At 36.4% G+C, this 22,735-nt stretch overlaps 1 protein-coding gene across 1 annotated transcript in view; it reads right to left on the bottom strand.

The window, feature by feature from the left end:
• Positions 1-13,498: 13,498 nt before the first annotated feature.
• Positions 13,499-22,735, bottom strand: part of gbe1b (glucan (1,4-alpha-), branching enzyme 1b) — a 239,455-nt gene continuing 230,218 nt past the window's right edge. The window contains exon 16 of the mRNA XM_056473198.1: positions 13,499-15,776. Coding sequence (XP_056329173.1) covers positions 15,714-15,776 — 63 coding nt within the window. The 3' untranslated portion in view covers positions 13,499-15,713. The remainder of the gene's footprint in view (positions 15,777-22,735) is intronic.

Below are 22,735 nucleotides of genomic sequence, written 5' to 3'. Positions count from 1 at the left end.
AACACTTCAGTCGTAGCATGTTAGTAATAGTAGTAGGTTGTGGATGACCGTGTAACAGTAGATTACATTTGTCCCATAATGTATGATTTGCAGTTGTGTATTGCAAGAGCGAGTACTCTTTAACCACCTCAGACTTGGTAATGTAGCATAGTGTTGTGTTTGTGTGTTGTGTATGATCGTGTACCTCTGAAACACACTGGTCCCTCTAATGACATGTTGTCTAATAACTGACATGTTGTGTGTGTTGTAAAATGACTGTCCTAAAACTTTAATAGGTCCCTATATGTACCAATTATGTAATAGGCAGGAACATTTTGGTGGGGCGTGGTTGTCCTTGTATACCGCCGTAATATCATACAGTAAAATTATCCATTTTATTGTGTGTATAGAAAATCCAAAGTGATATCTGTGATCTGCAGAGGAAAACACAATTTTTGATGTTTATCATCTCTGTAGGACATCGAGAAAGGGGTGTCCCCTCATACCACCATACAACTTGTTTGGTGATAAAAGTCCTTCTATACCACAAAAACCTGTGTGTGTGTGTGTGTGTGTGTGTGTGTGTGTTTTAACTCAAGAGGATGGCAGCCATTGGTTTACATTTTGTGAATTAGTAAGAACCACTGTTTTGGCTAAAATTCTTCTTTAATATTTCTACTGTAGAAACAAGTCACAAATTGGATGGCCTCAAGGGGATTAGCCTATTGAAGGGATACTTCAAATAAAAATTTGAAAACACAAAACAAAACATAAATTATAATCTGAAATATGTGGGAAAGCAGCAGCCAATTGACATCTATAGTAGGAACTAAAAATACTTTGGAAGTCAATGTCTGCTGCTTTCAATTTTTTAAAACTTTTATTATACATTTGGAACAAGTGGAGGACAAGTAAATAATGAGAGAATAAAAAAAAATTGGGGATGAACCTTTATTAGCACATTAGCATTTTTTGTGAGCTGGTAGCAACAGCATATGGTATCATATTTCATAGGCAAAACAGTCATTCAACATGATCCAGACTTTGCTGAAAAACCTGTTTTAGACCTAAAATACCTAGAATACTATACTGTCTGTTGATGTTTTAGGAAATGGCAGCGCATCTCTCATGACTCAACGTAAACTATAGGATTTTGTATAGTCATTTAAAAATCATTTACAAAGACATTATAATTTGGTGATATGGGTGAACTAAAACATGTGTTTTATGGAGGTGGTTGATTATAAAAAGATCTAAATTATTTACAAAATGTCATCTTTCTTTTGGGTCATAAAAATATCAACAACGTCAGCAAATTATGTAGATTTGCACATTTAGCCCATTGAGATAAAATGAGTTGTACATTGGATTTGAACTCATTCTCATACCATTAAAGCCTGATACATACACCCACTAAAATGTCTTTAGTCTAACAGTATTTTATATCCTGAAAAATATTTTCAAGCACATTTAGAACAAGAAGAATTTGATAGCAGGTTAAAAAGTAATAGCACATCCCAAAATGACCAATTATAATACCTAATAATATTATTATTATAAAACCATAATAAATGACTAGTTATAAACCTTAATAGTTTGGCCACTATCCTTCTTTTACACTATGTTATGCTGAAAAAATATGAAACATTATTTCACTTATATAATTTCACTTTTCATTTTCAGTTTTATGAATGCTTATACACTTTATATAAAACTAATATTATTGTCGTACGTTTAATTTGCAGAGACTAAAATGAGATGTCTAATCTTTTCCCCCATATATATTTACTACTATATTTTGCTGAATTGGAGCTCAAGTCCCACCCACTTGGAGCTGGCACCGATCTCCGTTCCTCCCCTTCTCCTTGAACAGCCATCACAAAGCTGAAAACAACAACAACAACAAAAAAACTGATAGATCATCAGGAAATCACATTTAAACCAAGAGTATGTAAACGTTTACAGGGGAAACATGTAAAATGAAAAATAATCTTACTCAGGTCAGTACTCAAAGAATAACATGCATGTTGTATGATCTCTCTTATTTTGTTGACATGTTTTTACATTTTAACAGATTATACAACGTGTACACAAATTTTAAAGCAAAAGTGTGTGTGTGTGTGTGTGTGTGTGTGTGTGTGTGTAAAACACTTATTATATTTATATAGTTTTGTAAAATGTAAAAAATGTTGAACCTTTTTGAACTACAATGCCATGTTCTGTGTCGTGTAACATTTGACCTTTTATATAATAATAATAATAATAATAATAATAATAATAATAATAATAATAATATAATAAGAGTTCAGATGCATAATTTTATGTCCTGTTTGAAATGCTCTAAAATTAGCATCTTCCTCAAGGTCCTGTATGTAGGCTCAGTAATTTCACTTTTATGGCAATGAAGAGGTTATTTTCATTGCATTTAAAGCAACATAAATATAGGAGGCTTAGAAAAATGCTAATTTTAGAAGAACATTTCACATGGCGTATCCCAGTGATGGGTTGCAGCTGGAAGGGCATCCGCTGTGTAAAACATATGCTGGATAAGTTGGCGGTTCATTCTGCTGTGGCGACCTCTGATTAATAAAGGGACTAAGCCAAAAAAAATTATTAAATTTAGATGGCACTTTTGTGCATCCGAACTCTTCTAATAAGTGTTAATTAACCTTTGTGCACTGTTCAAATTTACTCCCTTTTGTTATGTTAGGGATGAAAACATCCACTGAATTAAACTGCTGTAAAAACGGATCAGATAATTTTTTTTTGCATAAATCTGTTAATCAACCTCAGTCCTGATCAAAACGAATTAATGTTTTTAAAAATTACAGGATTTTAACTCTTTAATTGCCAAATTTATAAATTATGTCACTGATTTGCTAAAAAAAAACACACACAAAATGACGTATTTTCATTATAAAAAGTAATTGTGGAGTGGATTTTTTTTAACCTTTTATCACAGTGTTAGACATGTGAACAATTACTAACAGCATTGACTTTGATGCATTGTTAGATTTTCATTTTTTTCTCCGTGATTTACTGTTGGTGGCTGTTTTTGCCCCATTGACTTCCATTATAACCACATTTAAATGAATCACATTTGGTGAATAAATACACCGTTTTAGTTTTTGTTTACTTCATGTAGTTCTAAAAGTTTCTCAGATGCATCAAGGTAAGTGCGTGAAGGTCACTCTCACACACACAAATACACACACTTTAATTTGCTGTTAAAAGTTTTTTTTGTTTGCACAGCCCTATCTAAAAGGGTTAATGGTGCCAACTGATGATCAACAGTAAAAATCACAAATTTGGCCTCTTTCCAACAGGGACAACCACCAACAATCAAAAGTGCATGATTAAAAGGTGTCATTGCTCTGTAATAAAAAAGTGGTTATAATGGAAGCCAATGGGGCAAAAACAGCCACCAACAGTAAATTAGGGAGAAAAAAAAAGAAAATTAATTGAAAACAATGCATCAAAGGCAATGCTGTTTAACATGTTCAAGACTTTAAAAAAAAAACCAACCCACAATAACTTTTTATATTGAAAATACATCATTCTGTGTGTTTTTTTTTTTAGCAAATCGGTGACATTATTTATGAATTTGGCAAGTTAAAAAAGTTTTCAAATTTCAAGCATTTTCAAGCATGTGTCAAAATAAGATTTGGCACCAAAAATCATTCTGCTAGCTGAAAGTTATGGCCAAATTAAGCCACAATATCACCCCAGAGTGGATGAAAACATCCCCAACAGCACATAAGGGTTAAACCATTTGTCAAAAATCAAGCAATTCCACCTAAATTCTGTACACTTAAATATTTGTGTCTTTTTGACATAAAAACCAGGAAATATGCTCTAATAGCCAATACATGACACTGACATCATCCTACCACTAGATGGAAGCATTAACCCACAAATATGACCCCATTGTGCTGTGAAAAACAGCAGATCATTCACAATTTGCTTTAGGAATATGAGAACAAACTACAGTCACAGTCTGTTACCAAGATATCACAAAAAAAAAAAAAAAAAACATTTAAGAAAGTCCTACAATATCTCTTGATCTCTGACAAAAACCTCAACATTTCATTTGAAGGCCTACCTCTATTTGCTGACTGAATCAATCAATCATCGCATATTCCTCCTCAGCACTACATTAAAAGCCAAACACACATCACAAAAGTGTCCATGAAGAGGCTTCAGTGTCGAGAGAGAAGCAGATGAAGTGGACCTAAATAAAGAAGAAGGAATAAAAGCAGCCATTGTCCACATCAAGATGACCTTGTGGAGGAGTTTAAGGTCAGCGCTTTCCGCGGTCGCTCCTGATTTCCAGTGGCAGAGGTGATTAATGACGAACAGCAGGCTTGATTAGCTCAAAAAAAGAGAAGGCCAAAACAAAGCAAGTCCCGTTTAGACGAACACGTTCAATTCAAGAACACTAATGAAAATGCCATTGGCCGGGATGAAAGCTACGATTAAGCAACATCCTTCTTCAAAATTCACAATGGCCCTTGTGGAAGAGGCAGATATTTATGCAAAGTGGCTCTCTCAACACCTTTAACCATGGAGAGAGTGATTTTCAGTCCTTTTGATGTTACATAAAGGTAAAAGTTTTTGAACAGTATAAAAAAAAATACTGTAGTGACTTATAACGTTACTGTACTACTTTTGAACCATACTACAGTAAAGTTCTTGAATTAATCTGTTATGGTAACACAACAACTAAATAGTATACACTCACGTGTTCAACTGCTCGTTAATGCAAATTTCTAATCAGCCAATCACATGGCAGCAACTCAATGCATTTCAGCATGTAGACATGGTCAAGACGATCTGCTACCGTTCAAACCAAGCATCAGAATGGGGAATAAAGGTGATTTAGGTGACTTAACCGTGGTATGGTTGTTGGTGCCAGACGGGTTGGCAACAGTAACTCAAATAACCACTCGTTATAACCGAGGTATGCAGAAAAGCATCTCTGAATGCACAACACGTCGAACCTTGAGGCAGATGGGCTACAGCAGCAGAAGACCACACCAGGTGCCACTCCTGTCAGCTAAGAACAGGAAACTAAGGCTACAATTCGTGCAGGCTCACCAAAATCGGACAATAGAAGATTGGAAAAATGTTGCCTGGTCTGATGAGTCTCGATTTCTGCTGTGACATTTGAATAGTAGGGTCAAAATTTGGCAGCTATGGGTGACGCGGTGGATTAGTAGGTAGTGCTGTCGCCTCACAGCAAGAAGGTCGCTGGTTCAAGCCTCGGCTGGATCAGTTGGCATTTCTGTGTAGAGTTTGCATGTTTTCCCCTCATTCCCGTGGGTTTCCTTCGGGTATTCCTGTTTCCCCCACAAGTCCAAATACATGCAGTACTGGTGAACTGGGTAAGCTAAAATTGTCTGTAGTTTATGTGCGTGAATGAGAGTGTATGGGTGTTTCCCAGTGATTGGTTGCTGTTGGAAGGGCATCCGCTGCGTAAAACAAATGCTGGATAAGTTGGCGGTTTATTCCGCTGTGGTGACCCCAGATTAATAAAGGGACTAAGCGGAAAAGAAAATGAATGAATAATAATCAGAATCAGAAAGAGCTTTATTGCCAGGTTTGTTCACACATACAAGGAATTTGTTTTCGTGACAGAGCTTCTACAGTGCAACAGAATTACAGAGACAGGACAAAAACAGATAATAAATATATTTAAAAAAATACAAGTAGTGAATGCAAATATACAAATTGACAAGTGAATGTACAGGTATATTACTATATACAATGTTATATGTGCAGCTGTTATGTGCAAATTGGCATGTAAAGTGTGTTGTTAAATAAGTGTATATGTGCATAAAAGTGTATAGCAAGTAGTGATGTTGGTTCCACAATTATTATCATCAAGTGTTTATGAGATGGATTGCCTGAGGGAAGAAACTGTTTCTGTGTTGGGCTGTTCTGGTGCACAGTGCTCTGTAGCGTCGACCATAAGGTAAAAGTTCAAAGAGGCTTGGTGTGAGCGGTCCAGAGTGATTTTGGCAGCCATTTTGCTCGCTCTGGATAAGTGCAGTTCTTGGGGAGTCGGAAGGATTGTACCAGTGATTTGCTCAGCAGTCCGAACTATTCGACAAAGTCTTTGGAGGTTGTATTAAGTAGCTGAGCTAAACCAGACAGTTATTGATGTGACGAAGAAAGTACAGCCACTGTTGAGCTTTTTTGACAATGGAGTCAATGTGAGTGTCCCAATTCAGGTCCTGAGAGATGGTGGTGCCCAAGAACCTGAATGACTCTACTGCTGCCACAATGCTGTCCATGATGCTCAGTGGGGGAAGAGCAGGGAGGTTTCTCCTGAAGTCCATTATCATCTTCACTGTTTTGAGCGTGTTGAGCTCCAGGTTGTTGTGACTGCACCAGACAGCCAACTCCTTAACCTCCTGTCTGTAAGCAGACTCGTCACCGTCCTGAATGAGGCCGATAAGTGTGGTGTCGTCTGCAAACTTTAAGAGCTTCACAGAGGAGTCTTTTGAAGTGCAGTCATTCGTGTACAGGGAGAAGAGCAGTGGGGAGAGGACACACCCCTGGGGGGCGCAAGTGCTGATTGTGGATGATAATGGATGAGAATTTTCCCAGCTTCACCAGCTGCTGCCTGTCCGTTAGGAAGCTGTTGATCCACTGACAGACAGAGGTGGGCACAGAGAGCTGAGTTAATTTGGGCAGGAGAAGTTTTGGGATGATAGTGTTAAACGCCAAGCTGAAGTCAACAAACAAGATCCCTGGTCTGTCTAGGTGTTGCAGAACATAATGCAGTCCCATATTTTCTGCATCATCCACAGACCTGTTTGCTCTGTAGGCAAACTGAAGAGAGTCCAGTGAGGGTTCAGTGATGTCCTTCAGGTGGGCCAGCACCAGTTTTTCAAAAGACTTCATGGCCACAGATGTTAGTGTCACCGGTCTGTAGTCATTTAATCCTGTAAGTTTGGGTTTCTTTGGGATGGGGAAGATGGTGGAGCGTTTGAGGCAAGAGGGCACTTCACACATCTCCAGTGATCTGTTGAAGATCAGGGTGAAGATGGGGGCCTGTTGATCAGCACAGGATTTTAAACAGGTTGGTGTTATAAAATCTGGTCCTGGTGCTTTTTTCCTCTTCGGTTTCCGGAAGACCTGGCGCACATCATCTTCACTGAACTGAAGTGCAGGTATGGGGGAGGTGGGGAAGGTGGAGGTGTTAATGGTGGTGTGAAGAGCAGTTCAGAGTGGGTGTGGGGGGTTTTCTCAAACCGGCAGTAAAACTCATTCAGGTCATTTGCAAGTCGTTCATTGTCTACAGTGCTGGGGGATGGTGTCTTGTAGTTTGTGATGTTTTTCAAACTTTTCCACACGGATGCTGAGTCACTGGAAGAGAACTGACTCCTTAGTTTCTCAGAATAGTTCCTTTTTGCGACTCTGATCTCCATTTTCCAATGTGTATTTGGCCTGCTTATACAAGGCTTTATCCCCATTCCTGTAAGCAACCTCCTTGGCCTGCAAAGCTGTCTGAGTTTTACAGTGAACCATGGTTTGTCATTGTTGTATGAGTTGAGTCCTGGCAGGAATGCACACCTCTTCACAGAAACTGATATAAGATGTTACAGTCTCTGTGAGCTCATCCAGATCGTTTGCAGCAGCTTCAAAAACACTCCAGTCAGTGAGGTCGAAACAGGCTTGTAGATCCCGCTCTGTTTCGTTAGTCCATCTTTTCACAGATCTTAATACAGGTTTGGCTGTTTTCAGTTTCTGCCTGAAGGTTGGTATAAGATGAATCAAACAATGGTCAGTGTCCCAAAGCTGCTCGTTGGACGGATCGGTATGCATCGTTTATTGTGGTAATGTACAGCTTGACAATTATTCTAGTCGCTTTTGTAAAAAAAAGAACATTTGAAAATTCATGTATAACAATAGCCAACTTAGTATTAAAATTAACTTTAATATGGTCAGCTATTGTTGTTTCACACTTTTTTATTGGTAATTTTTTTTCTTTCAAGAATAAAGTCCAAGATTTAGAATAAAAGTTCCTTGTAAAATATTTTCTCTATTTAACAACAGTATGCCTACAGTAGGTCAGTGGTGAAAGATGACTTCACTTACGTCAGATTCCGCTTGGTCTAAAAGCCTTTTTTTTTTACTATTTATGAAGGCTTAGCAGTCAAAATAGGACTAATAAGCTCATGTATGGGACAAATTCTGGACTTTTGTCTGTGGGGGATGGGTCTTTCAAACCACCCGAACCCCCTTGGCTACAGGCCTGTTATACCACAACAAATCACATTTTAACGCTCATGAAAGTTATTTTATTTGTCAAGCTTTTTTTAATGTTACAACCTTAACCCTAGACTAGGGTCATAAAACTACCACATTTAGTTACTTTTTTTTTTTAAGTAACTGAATATTGTAATAGATTACTTTTAAAAGTTACTTTCTCCAACACAATTTACATTTGAAACATTCGCATTTATTCCAAAAATGGATTAAATTGGATTAAATAAATGTATTAAATTAATTTATAAATTAATTTATTTCCTCAAAATTCTACACACAATACCCCATAATGACAATGTGAAAAAATATTTTTTGAAATTGTTGCACATTTATTAAAAATAAAAACCCTGAAAAATCACATGTACATAGTTATTCACAGCCTTTGCTCAATACTTTGTTGATGCACCTTTGGCAGCAATTACAGCCTCAAGTCTTTTTGAATATGATGCCACAAGCTTGGTACACCTGTCTTTGGGAATTTTTGCCCATTCCTCTTTGCAGTACCTCTCAAGCTCTATCAGGTTGGATGGGAAGCGACAGTGTACAGCCATTTTCAGATCCAGAGATGTTCAATAGGATTTATGTCTGGGCTCTGGCTGGGCCACTCAAGGACATTTACAGAGTTGTTGTGAAGCCACTCCACTGATATTTTGGTGGTGGGCTTTGGTTCGTCTTCTAGCAGGACAATGACCCATCACCCAGTCTGAGGTCAAGAGAACTCTGAAGCAGGTTTTCATTCAGGATGTCTCTGTACATTGCTGCATCATCTTTCCCTCTATCCCTCTACCCTATCTGTCTTCCAGTTCTTGTTGCTGAAAAACATCCCCACAGCATGATGCTGCCACCACCATGCTTCACTATAGAGATGGTATTAGCCTGGTGATGAGCGGTGCCTTGTTTTCTCCAAATGTAATGCCTGGCATTCACTCCAAAGAGTTCAGTTTTAGTCTCATCAGACCAGAGAATTTGGTTTCTTATGGTCTGAGAGTCCTTCAGATGCCTATTGGCAAATTCCAGGTAAAGTGTGGCTTCCGCCTAGCCACTCTACCATGCAGGCCTGATTGGTGGATTGCTGCACAGATGGTTCTCCTCTCTCTACAGAAGAGCGCTGGAGCTCAGACAGAGTGACCATCGGATTATTGATCACCTCCCGCTTAGATGGCCGGCCAGCTCTAGGAAGAGTCCCCGTGGTTCCAAACATCTTCCACTTACGGATGATGGGGGCCACTGTGCTCATTGGAACTTTCAGAGCAGCAGAAATGTTTCTGTAACCATGTGCAGAATTTTGAGGAAAAATGTATTTAATCCATTTTGGAATAAGGCTGTAAAAATGTGGAAAAATGAAGCGCTATGAGCTTTTCGGATGCACTGTATCTTGTAATGGGAGTAGTTTTGCAATTTATCACACAACTTCTGTTTCTTGTAATTGTGACTTACATTTACCCCAAAAAGAACATGCCCTCATCATATGCTTTCCTGCGTGTGGATTTTTATCATTTATTACTTTCTTTCTTGTTGAACACAAAAGATATTTTGATCGACTTTCATAGTAGGAAAGAAATTACTACGGAAGTCAATGAGCACCAGCAACCAGCAAGTATCTTCTTTTGTGTTCAACAGAAGAAAGAAACTCTAATAGGTTTCGAACAAATGAAGAATGAGTAAATAACAGAATTTAAATTTTAGGGTGAACTATCCCTTTTAATCTCTAAAAGTGCCAAAACTTCAACAGAATTGAGTGTTTTTGTGTGACTTTCTTCAACATTTTTGCAATATTGACATTAAATTATCTGATGTACACTATAAAATGTCACTGTATCACATAATGCAATTTAATAAGTAGTAACTGCAAATTGGATCTCATATTTCATATCTTTCAATGTTACTTTATTTCAATATTCCAGTTCTTTTCTCTCTAAGGTGGACATACCCTCCATAAATGACCACACAAAATGTTATTTAAAATAAACGTGCTGGCAAGTTACATAACACTTTAATAGAGCAAGCTATCAGAGGCCTTGAGTAAGCATATCAGCGTGTGAGGATGTGGTTTGTTGTGTGTTTTTCGAGCACTTTAGAGACCTGATCTGTTAATCTCAGTGATAAAGATGTCACTGTCACTGACAAAGCCTTTTTAAACATCTCTATAGACGATCACTGAATTAAGCCTGACAAGCTCTCAGTGCAAATTTACTTACAATCAATGTTAAAGCACATACAAACCCTAACTAACAGGCAAATATCTACCTCTCTCTCTACATGCTCTACCACTTTCATGCATCTCATTAAAAGGGATACGTCCACTTCTGGATTTTGTGTGGTCAGTGAAACCATTTTGTTGTGATAAAATCTTTGATATACACTTTCAGAAATAAAGGTACAAAATCTGTCACTGGGGTGGTACCTTTTCAAAGGTGCATTTTTGAATCTAAAAGGTACACTTTTTTTTTTTTTTTTACTTGAAAGGTCTACACTGATACCTTAAAGATACCACAAGATACACTTTTTTTGGTCGTGCCCAACTGAGCCTGGTTTCTCTCTAGGTTTTTTCTTTACTTTCGTCAATGACGTTTGTTCCTCCCCACTGTTGCCACTGACTTGGTTTGGGACTTGTGGAGCTGCGATTGATGGATTTGAACTTTTAACAGTGAAATTTAAACCACACTGAACTGAACTAAACTGAACCTCAACTGAAAACTGAACTGACAATTTCAATTTACTAGAACTAAGCTGCTTTGACACAATCTACATTGTAAAAGCGCCATATAAATAACAATGAATTGAATTGAATTTTGTACTTTTTAGGTATATGTTGGGTTGGGTGTTGTTTGGTGTTATTTTGATACCGGTGCTAAATTGATCCTTTTAAAATGGTACTGGTGCCAAAATGGTGCCTGAAACTTTCATTTTATAATAGCCTAGCAGGAGTGTAATTTTGAGAACTACACCTTTGGTTATTATCTTGTGTCCAACCTGACAAATAAGCAAGTAGAAAATAGCTCTGATTACTAAAACAGGTTTTGAGGAATGTTTATCATCATTTGTTGCCAGATTTCAGCTGACCTGATGTTACTTTTGATGCTATTCCAACATTTCTCCTTGTGTTCCTCTTCCCTTTGTTTTATTGTTTGTTAATGTGGTTGCTCAGTGGTTAATATATTCACCTGTTCCTTGTTTAGTTCTTCATTTAGCTCATTTAGTATGTACACTCTATGTTTGGTCCTTCCTTTTGCGTTCTAAATGAACTCCAAAATTAAATTAAGTAAATCAGCTTGTAAACTGGGACTGCAGTACTTCGTTATCTCAGCAACAGCTCTGACTATTTGGTCATCACATCTCCTTATGCCAATTATAAATGTCATTCCAACAGCATGTTCTTGATTAACACGTACATGGAACAACTCAGAGGAAGCTGCACAGCTTTTTCACTTCAGCTAATCAGCACTTCTAAACTTGATTTATGTTGTGTACGAACACACATCCACCAATGTCATCCGTGTTGTATAATATAATTAATATTTTGAAAGCATACAAGACCGGCTGATTCTATCGGCTTTGACACAAGCTGTCTGCTATTTTAAAACCAGTGTCATGATAAATTCTCTACCTGTGAAAGGTTATCTACTAACTTTAAATCGCAGCATTAACTAGAGTTTGCACAGTGTTGTGGCATCTTAAAGTTTCGCCACACTGATTGTTCCAATTTTGTAATTTCATTTATGAAAATACCTTTATACCTTTAGTAGCCTGCACTCAGTTATCACTTTCACAGCGCACAGTAGGTCATTTTAAACATTAGTTCATAATGTCAAATTACTTTCCCTGTGGAGGTTAAAGTCCAAATTTTGCACTTTTGTTGTTTTTGCCACTAGCGGGCATGTATTCACAACAAACAAAGGTGTAGTTTGATGAAATTGTGACTGGCTGTAGAATCATGAGAGTTGTGGCCTTCATTTCATCCTAGAGATTTCATAATAATCATATCAATGGATGAGCTAAAAGGTATTAGTGATGGAAAGTCCAAATCGTTTTACTGACTCAGACCTTTGAGTCTCTTTCATTGAGATGAGCAAATCTTTTTTTGAGTTATTTCCTTCCTTTCGTTCAATTTACCATAATATTATTAAAATGTTATAAGTTGCTTCCAAACTCATCTACAACCTGCCCAAACGTTGATCACACCACAGACAAGCCATGACTAAAATGCAATAAGACAGAGAAAGTAATCATTTATTGTTTACCTGGTCTTACCTGATTATGTTAGCTCACCTCTTCTGACAAGTCTTCAAATTTGAGTAGTTCATTCACATCACACGGACTGTCCCATATTAGCTTAACCCAGGGGTGTCTAAACTCATTCCTGGAGGGCTGGTGTCCTGCTGAGTTTAGCTCCAACACACCTGCTAGAAAGTTTCTAGTATATCTAGTAAGAGCTTGATTAGCTGGTTCAGGTGTGTTTGATTAGAGTTGGAGCTAAACTCTCCAGGACACGGACCCTCCAAGATCGAGTTTGGACACCCCTAGCTTAACCAAAGCACACAATCAGAACCCAAAGGAGCAATCATTAGTTCAGTTCAAGACTTCTGGTTTTTGACTCGTTCGTTCATCACACAACAGCATGTAGAGACTCAAACCTGAGGACTCGTGAGATGAACGGATCAAATATTTAAGGCTCTGATTGCATATGATTGGCTTCTGTCTTTCACGTGATGAATAATCGACTCAAACCCGATAAAGACTCGAAAATGAAACTCAACGTGTACAAATGTGCGTGTACGCATATGAGCGAATAACTCCCAGAGAGGACTCATCGTTCTCGAGAGATACAAAAGATTAGTTCAAAATGAACAAATCATTTAAGAATGACCCATCACTAAAACACATTGCCATGGTAGTATGAAGTAGAGTAAGTCACTATTTAAAAATTGCTTCTTTCTCTGGATTCATTTTTATCTCTAGTGGTTTTTCGTCAATATTTTAATGGGACAAAAATACATATTGTGTCTATAAAATTGAGAATTTTATTTAATTAAAATTTTAAAACCAAAATTTTATAAAAGCAAGAAATCAGGCATTTCTTTTCTAGAAGTGCTTTTATTTCAGTATGGCTTTCACACAAATGACACAGTGTTTCACTTTGCACACAACATGTGTTGACCATCACAAAAAGTAGAATTTGACTTTTTTTTCCCCTGTATTTTATATATATATATATATATATATATATATATATATATATATATATATATATATATATATATATATATATATATATATATAAAAGCAACACTAGCTGCTGTATTTATCACAGTGAAGATGATCCTTCATTCAATATGCTTTCTGGAAAGCTGTTTCCCAGTATAACCCAAATAGATTATGCTACCAAGTGCTGTACATCTAAAAGAATTCATCAAATTCACTGAGGCTACATTTAGATTCTTGGAACCACAAAAAAAGTCTAGGAAAATAAGCGACACATGATGATTCAAAGAGAATCTTCTGGATTATAATAATTCCCTCTTATTTTCACACTAACACTCTGTGAAGACTGGAAAAGCTGTTGATAATAAAGAGAAAGAAAATATATGATACTAGACGCTAACATGTTGGACAGCGAATGAACACTTTCTCTGAGCTACATGACTGTCTTTTAAAAGAAAATTAAATAGAAATTGTTATAAGCACACACTTTATTATGCCTATAATAATACAGAAATTAAGTAAAATTTTGTCTAATTAAATGAACACTCCACTTTATTTTTGGACAATAGGCAAATTTTACAACTTCCCTACAGTTTACCAATTGAATGTGACAAATTTTTTAATCCATTCAGCCGATCTCTGGGTCTAGCAGGATCGCTTTTAGCTTAGCTTAGCATAGACAATTGAATCAGATTAGACCATTAGCATCTCACTCAAAAATGACCAAAGAGTTTCGATAACTTTCCTATTTAAAGCTTGACTCTTCTGTAGTTAAATTGTGTACTGAGACTGATGATGGAAAATGAAATGTTGCTATAAACTGTTTAAGACACTAAGTAATATGACTGCACCTGCTGGAGCCATGTTATGGCAGCAAAGTTTCTTGATTAATATGCCAGAGCAAAAGAATAGTTTCTAGCCACATTAGCCTTCAAGATAGCAACTTTTCCTTTTCTGTTTGTCTTAGTACATGATGAAACCAAAGAAGCGTCAAGCTTCAAATATAGAAAAATTATCAAATTAATTGTAATTTTTGAGTGAGATGCTAATGGTCTAATCCGATTCAATTATTAATGCTAAGCTAAGCTAAAAGTGCTCCCACTGAAAACCCAGAGATTGGCTGAATTAATTAAAAATAGGTAAAACTCAACAGTTTACTCTAGGAGAGTTCTAAAAGTTGCAAAAATAATAATAAAGTGTTTTTGTAATACTGGCTATGACTGACAAATTTTAAAGGCACTGAACAACAGTCTGTCAGAAAAAAATATATAACATTGTACATGAATTCACACAAATTTTGTGTATCAAAAATATAATAGATACATCACTCACATTATGTATTTATTTTTTAAACTCGGATGATTTAGTGCACATAAATATTTATACACTGACAATATCCCAAAAAAGTGCATGTAGTTTCAAATTCAAATTAAACCGCAGAAAAAACACATTTTCTCTATGCAAATGAATTATATTTACTTTCATATGAACACAGTGCACACAGATATTGCTTATAATACCTAATTGCCTAGTCAAGTTAGCAAGTTAAATTGAATTTGTTATTACACAGATAAACCATCAGTGATCTTTGATGACAATTTTTTAAAATTTTGCTTACAAAAATATCGGGGTTGGATATTTAGAGTTTCATTTACATGCTCATTTAGTCACCTTAAGGTCATTCAAGACCATTTTTTCTTCAGTAGGGACTTTTTAGACAAATATGTGGCCCATGGCAATTTATAAAATGCAAGTCAATGGATATTGAAACTTTGAGAGTCAAAAAAACCTAATGCAGGCATAACAAAATGAATACCTATGGCTTCTAATGAAAAAAATTAGGTCTTATGAAGCAAAATGATCAGTCTGTGAAAGAAATTAAACATTATTTTCAACATTACCACCTCATAAGTCCTCAGAAGCCATGTGTTTTAGTTTAGTGTTGCCTATATATGTATATTTACTTACATTTTAGAAGTCACCAATGAGCACATTTTTCAGCTAAACATATTATTTAATATTCTTCAGAAGAAAAAAAAGCCACCCTGAATGAACCTAGGGTGAGTAAATTACCAGCAAATGTTGATTATTGTCTGAACTCTCTATAACATGAACAGTGACAGAACGGAAACGGCATTGGCAGATATTCACAAGAAGTTAGCTGGCGAGCATGTGGTTTGTGACGGATGTTGGCTGTGAATGGAGGTAGGTCGAGTCACAGAAGTGTGCTGGCTTTCCATCTCGCTGATTGTGTTTCAGTAGCAGTAATCGATTTCCTCGTTGGCCAGAACAATAGCGGTTCTGCAGGGAATGTAAACCTAAGAGAGGGAACAGCCAAAGACAGAGAGAGATCAAAGACACTCTGCGTTTGTTTGAGGCACTGTGGCTCATTCTGAAACAATGCAGAATGAGGAAAAAAGAGAGAGAAAGTTTCAAGTCAAAGTTAAACCACAGGTGTGAGAGGAATATGCATGCGGTTTTCATCTTCATAAAACAGAGAGATGTCCCAGTTTGGTGTCTGCATAAAACGAAATTCGTATATACACATGTAAAGCATATGAAAGGGAAAGTCACTGCAGATTGTCCAAGAAAGTCACTGCAGATTGTCCAAAGTAAAGAAAAGAAAAAAGTACTGAAAAAGTAGGGTAAGGCTTTTGTTTAGGTCACAATTCATGATATTAACAAACCTTGAACTAACACTACTAGGTTAATAAACTACTATTTAGCTGCTTATTAATAGTTAGTAAGGTAGTAGTTGGGTTTGGGTATGATTAGGGATGTAGAATAAGATCGTACTTGACAACTACTAAAGAACAGTTAATAAATCTTAACAATAGACAGGTAATAAGCCAGTAGTTAATAGCACGATTCGTGACCTAAACTAAAGTGTTCCCAAAAGGAGTTTTGAATATGGATGGTTTAGTTGGAATTAAAGTTTATTTATTATGAAATCAGGTTGTAAAGTCCCACAGTATGTGCTTGCTGTATATTTTGTCACTCACTCACTTTCCTTTGCTTAGTCCCTAATTTATCTGGGGTCATCACAGGGGAATGAACCGCCAATTACTCTGGCATATGTTTTATGCAGTGAATGCATTTCCAGCCACAATGTATTTTGTAAAAATGACTTATTTGAATCACACATGTCATCGTAAAATTGCCACTGTATGGATAAAACACTTTTGATAAATACATGCCTCAAATAATTGATATAAATTTGTGAGTCTGCCTTTAAAAAGAAGCATTAATCAAATTAATAAATCTGCTAATTGTTCATAATGTCCATGATCTGTATGTCGCTTACTTTCATGTGTTTTGGCAGAAATTTATGAATTAACATGTTGTAAATCCAGCAGCTCTTATATTTCCTGCAGCATAGACTAATATGGAGGCACTCATCACCGATCATAGATCAAATAATATGATAATAATGAAGCCGTTTATACAACAAAACAAATGTGTATGCCACGAACAACCGTATAAGTCCCCCCCCAAAAAAAACAGATAACCATGTGACATGAATTGTATGTGGGAACTTTGTATACAGAAACAGTTTGGGGATATTATCACGCGACCATGAGTCTGCATTTTAAAGAGTAATCTAGCTTCATGCGGAAAAAACGTTTGTGTCCACTAAGAAGAATGAAGATGCTGCTTGTTGTCATGTCCACTTCAGACGTAAAAGGCAAATCCTCAGCAAAAAAAGGAGAGCCGACATGAACAAATGAAAGGAAAGAGTAAGGAAGGCTTTAAGGCAGTGTTTCTCAACCACACTCATGGAGGACCACCAGCTCTGCACATTTTCCATGTCTCCTTAACCAAACACACCTGATTCAGATCATCAGCTCATTAGCAGAGACTGAAAGACCTGTAATGGGTGTGACAGACAAAGGAGACATCCAAAACATGCAGTGTTGTCCTTCAGGATCGTGGTTAAGGACCATGGCTTTAAGGCATGCTGGGAAACCATATTTGAATCAAAGATGAGAACAAAAACCAGGGTAAAATCCTCTGAAAGAGGTGATAAGTGCTAAACACCACAAAAACAGTTAACCAATCAAAATAAACCACATACCATATATAATAAAGCTGAATCAATGCACATTTCCCACCAGTCCTGTGTAAATACGGCAAGCAGAGTTTATTTGTTTATATATTTATTTATATCGTGAGATGGCGGATCGCGAGAACAGTTTTAATTAGTAGGGTTAAATACACAGGTGCGCTGTGCCAGCTAATCTAAATAAATGACAATTTTTAGCTATGATGTGTGTCTGCATTGTATGTATTTATTGTTGTATTTATTTATTGTTAATAATTGATTGTTATTGCCTGTACTGTAAGAAGGTCTATGTATTGTACATTTTTCATACTGTATTTTCTGTTTGTAAGTAATAATAATAATAATAATTATAATAAACTTGACAGAAATGCTTAATATTAATCTGAAGTTTCTGTTACTGTATTAAAACTAAGATACAGGAATCAGATCTTTAGTGGTTTAAAGTGATTTGATAAATTGGAGTTATACTGTTATTCCACACTAACTGGACATATACTGTTCTTCCACATTTAATAAATATAAAATCACCATAACTTCTCCTTAGAATTGAGAAGCTTTTGTTGTCTATCTTCAAGTAAAATATATAATATAATGTTCCCAATCCAAATAAAAAAAAATTATTACTCAAAATTTGAAAATATGGATTCATATGGTTCTTCGTTTCAAGGCCTCAAATTTTATTATAGTGTGTTCACAGCAGACACTGATGAAGCATTAGATGCAAGCGATTTACATGTTAAATCTAGGCAAAGACACGATTGACATACTATGGTGTGGTTAGTTAAATGAGGCAATGCAAATGTCATGATCCGAGTGAAAGGCACTGCACAAATTGCGAATTTGAAGCAAGCAGCGCATGATTCACGTCAGTTTACAAATCTGAATTTAGCCAAATTTTTCACCGCGTTTGCAAATCAGGAATTTGCCTGGTTGTCTGAATTGTACAGCACCAAACAAGTCCACACCATTTTCAACCTTCCATATCACATAAAGCACAGCTAGGGTAGTCATCAAAGTCCATGCTAGAAATTGTAAAACTTATATGTAAAATGATTAATGACAAAGACAAAACAAAGATAAACATTATTAGAAGCTTAGGTTGTGTCTGAAATTGAATACTTCCCTCCAATATAGTATGATAAAAACAAAATTATAGTATTCAAAAATCAGTAAATTGATAGACATTTTATTGTATTTTTGCAGTAGCTTACTGGCACTGTTTACTGTTTTACAATAGCAGGGCCTTACTGCAACTTTATTTTACAGTAAAATAGCCTTACCACAATTTCTTTTTATGGTAAAATGCACTTTACCACATATAAATTTTACAGTATGATAATATTTACAGTACCTTTACTGTAATTTAATTACATTTAACACTAGCAGAAAAAAACTTTTGTTTTTGTATTTATTTATACTTTTTTTTATTATTATACTCCAAACAAGTGAAGGAGAACATGTGCAACAGTAATTTTATATTATTATTATTATATCCATTTTAAATGGTTTACAAAAGTAATTTTCATTCATGAGTCTATTTTAAACACATTTTATCATCCAAGATGTTAACTGACCATATTTTCATTAACAGTCTAATTTTTGTCTTCAACTATAGTAGCAGTACTTGATTACTTTGATTACAGTAGAATACTACAAATTCCTGATATGCAGTAAGTTACAGTAAAAAGGTTTTCTTGTATTATTATTACATACAACACAGTGCATAATACAGTAGCGAACTGAACAGTATGTATGTGGTATTTTACTATATATATATATATATATATATATATATATATATATATATATATATATATATATATATATATATATATATATATATATAGTATAGTGTAGTGAATTCAAACTGAACAAACTCAACCAGACATTGTTCAAAGCTAAAATTCACAACTTTAAGGCTATGTACTTGATTTCATGTAATTTTTGTCCTAAAAAAAAGTATGGACTGCAGCTTTAAAATGAAAAAAAAAAAAAGTAAATTTATATAATCACCACACGATGTAGCCTTTCCACTGCGTTCACAGCAACACGTCTCCTCCACCAGAGGAATCAATCGAATGTATGTTTGTCTGTAATCTAGACTTCATCACGTCAACATGACCCGAGTTTGCAACTCATCGAGCGTCGTTCTTCTGTAAGGAATCTTCCCTCAGGACTCACATCTCTCCGCATCTCCTCCCTCGCTCATTACCAACACCTCCAAACATGTTTGCTCGCAGTGAGTTCCTCCACAGGAGCCCAAAAACCCGACAACGCTCACTAATTAAACCGAGCCGGTGGAGAAAGTCAAACCGAACAACACCTGCTGCTGCGCGTCCACAGCATTTACTTTCCAGAGCTGCGTAAAACAATGGTGACAAACGGTGGATTAATGGGCTAACAAAGAACAGCAGAGGTCTCTAATGTCATTATTACTGCACGCCGCACACATGCTGATTACTGCGAGTGCAGCTATACCAGTCTGCTTAATATGATCTGATCACTTCAAATTACATTCTGCTTTTTCATTGTAGATGCGTCTGATTAAATGCGCAGTCAAGAATATGCAACGAGGACAAAAGGTTGGGACTCCTGCTTAATTGAGATTCAATTGGTATTAACTGGATTAAAAGTATGATTTGGAGGTCAGTGACAGTGGCTGCTTATTTATTCCAAAAACACATTCACCATGCAAAATATTCATGGACTAACGCTTTAATACAGATTTATTTATTTCTGAGAATGTGTTTTGTTTTTATTATCATAGCCATATATAAATACTACAGCAATGTATAGTAAATATACATTTACAATAAACTGAATTCTACTACACTATAATGACAAAAGTCTTGTTGCCTATCCAAGTTTTAGGAACAACAGATAATGACAACTAGCTGATCATTTGGTATCAGAAATGGCTTAAAGGGCACCTATGGTAAAAAATCTACTTTTCAAGCTGTTTGGACAGACATATGTGCATGTATGGTGTATAGACTGTCATATTAGGGTGAAATAAACACACCCAGTGCTTTTTTTCAATTTAACAACATAAAAAACGGTGGACCAATTGGAGCTGTTTTCAAATCGACCGCTACCTGACGTAGGAGAGCGGTCCCCCCGCCCACCAATATTGATTGACAGGCGCGTCATCATATCCTCAGTTTGTTGATTCACGTCTGCCATTTTCAGCGTGAGTCAAAGCGATATCACTAAAGGAACACCCTAGCTCTATTTTTAGATGCAAGGCTCATTTGGGCTCAACACAAGAGCAATATTCTCCACATTATCGCTCTAATCGGAATTATTGGTTGTATCTTTAGGTAAGTTTGCAAACATGTGTACTTCTCATTGAGTCTACCTTATACTTCAGCTGTTTGCATTTCTCGCGATCGCAGAAGCTCCCTGTGATTTTAACTAGCATGCGTTTTAGAATTCTAAACATAGTTTCTATCAGGGTACACTCAAGTCGACGACTGGGCGCCGCGGACCACAGCAGAAACCTATGTTTAGAATTAAAAATGCGTGGCGCGACGATTTGGGACACTTCATGCTTCTGCTGCGCCACAGAGAGTGTCTGGTGTGCCGTGTCGCAGCTTCGAGCGGCGCATCTGGTGCCTCAGTCAAAGTTAATTCAGTGTGCGTAATTATTAGTTTCAGTGTACAAGCTCGGCATTTGAAACTAGCACACAGTTGGCTGTAAAACTGTACAAAGACACATGATTTTGTACTCTCTGCTTGGTCTGTGTCAGAGTCGTACATGTACGACTGAATGGTGATCCTCTGTCTCTCCTTCTCCGTCTGCCTATCTGTTGCAAACGCAGAGCGGGTGAGCTCATGGCCCCGCCCCCTTGTTACGTTGGGCGGGAAGCCGAAACTAATTTACATGTGAAGCAACACACCCCTAAATCAGTGAACTGTGGACACGCCCCCAACATGACACTTTTTAACACATTATAATAAACAAATCTGAATTGTGTTTTGAACTGAACCTAAACTGGCACACTCAGAAGAACCATAATATTAATATTAAATCAGAAAAAAGAGGTAAACTATGTTCCCTTTAAGTGAAAGGCAACGGCCTCTAGATTACGCCTATTTTACCAAAATAAAATTTGATCATGCTTTGATTTGTAGTTATTTAATAGGACAATAAGGTCTGATTTTGCTTAGACAAAAGTTTTGTCACTTAACAGAAATAAAGCACAGTATAGAATATAAAGTCATGGTGCAGTGGGAAAGAATTAATATTGTGTATAACTCCATGAGCTTGGACGACTGCATCCATACATCTCTGCAATGACTCAAATCACTTATTAATAGTCATCTGGAATTTCAAAGAAAGCGTTCTTGCAGGACTTCCAGAGTTCATCAAGATTCTTTGGATTCATCTTCAATCCCTTGTCCTCCATCTAATCATGCTTACACATGCTAACAATGTACAAGCCATGGTTGAAACAAGCTAACAGCATGAAACAAATGTAACAGGATGTTGAGACATGCTAGTTATGTTAGCAACATGTTATTTCATGCTAACAATGTAACATGCTAACAACATAACATGCTAATAACAGGCTTTAAATTGCTAGTGACATAAGAAACATATAAAAAAACAAATTTAAACTAATTAAGCGTGAAACTAAGCTAATTATTACTACCAAAGAAGTTATTGCATGCTAGCAGCATGTTCAATGCTATTTTGTCTATAATTAAAGGAATGTATCACCCCAAAATAAAACTTACATCCAAATTTAGTCATCCACCACTTGCTCTAAAAGATTTTGTTCATATACACTCACTTTATTAGGTACACCTGTTCAACTGCCCGTTAATACAAATTTCTAATCAGCCAATCAGATGGCAGCAACTCAATGCATTTGGACATGTAGACATGGTCAAGACAATCTGCTGCAGTTCAAACAGAGCATCAGAATGGAGAAGAAAGGTGATTGCATGGTTGTTGGTAGCAGGCGGGCTGGTCTGAGTATTTCAGAGACTGCTGATCTACTGGGATTTTCACACACAACCATCTCTAGTGTTTATAGAGAATGGTCCAAAAAAGAGAAAATATCCAGAGAGCGGCAGTTATGTGGGTGCAAATGCCTTGTTGATGCCAGAGGTCAGAGGAGAATGGGCAGACTGGTTTGAGCTGATAGAAAGGTAACAGTAACTCAAATAACCACTGTTGCATCAATGTCGCAAGTTAATTAGTAGTGC

Source organism: Danio aesculapii, chromosome 15 (genome assembly GCF_903798145.1).
Source record: "Danio aesculapii chromosome 15, fDanAes4.1, whole genome shotgun sequence".
Classification (NCBI taxonomy): Eukaryota; Metazoa; Chordata; class Actinopteri; order Cypriniformes; family Danionidae; genus Danio; species Danio aesculapii.
Note: the sequence above shows the minus strand (reverse complement) of the source record. Positions and strands in the feature narration are given on the sequence as shown.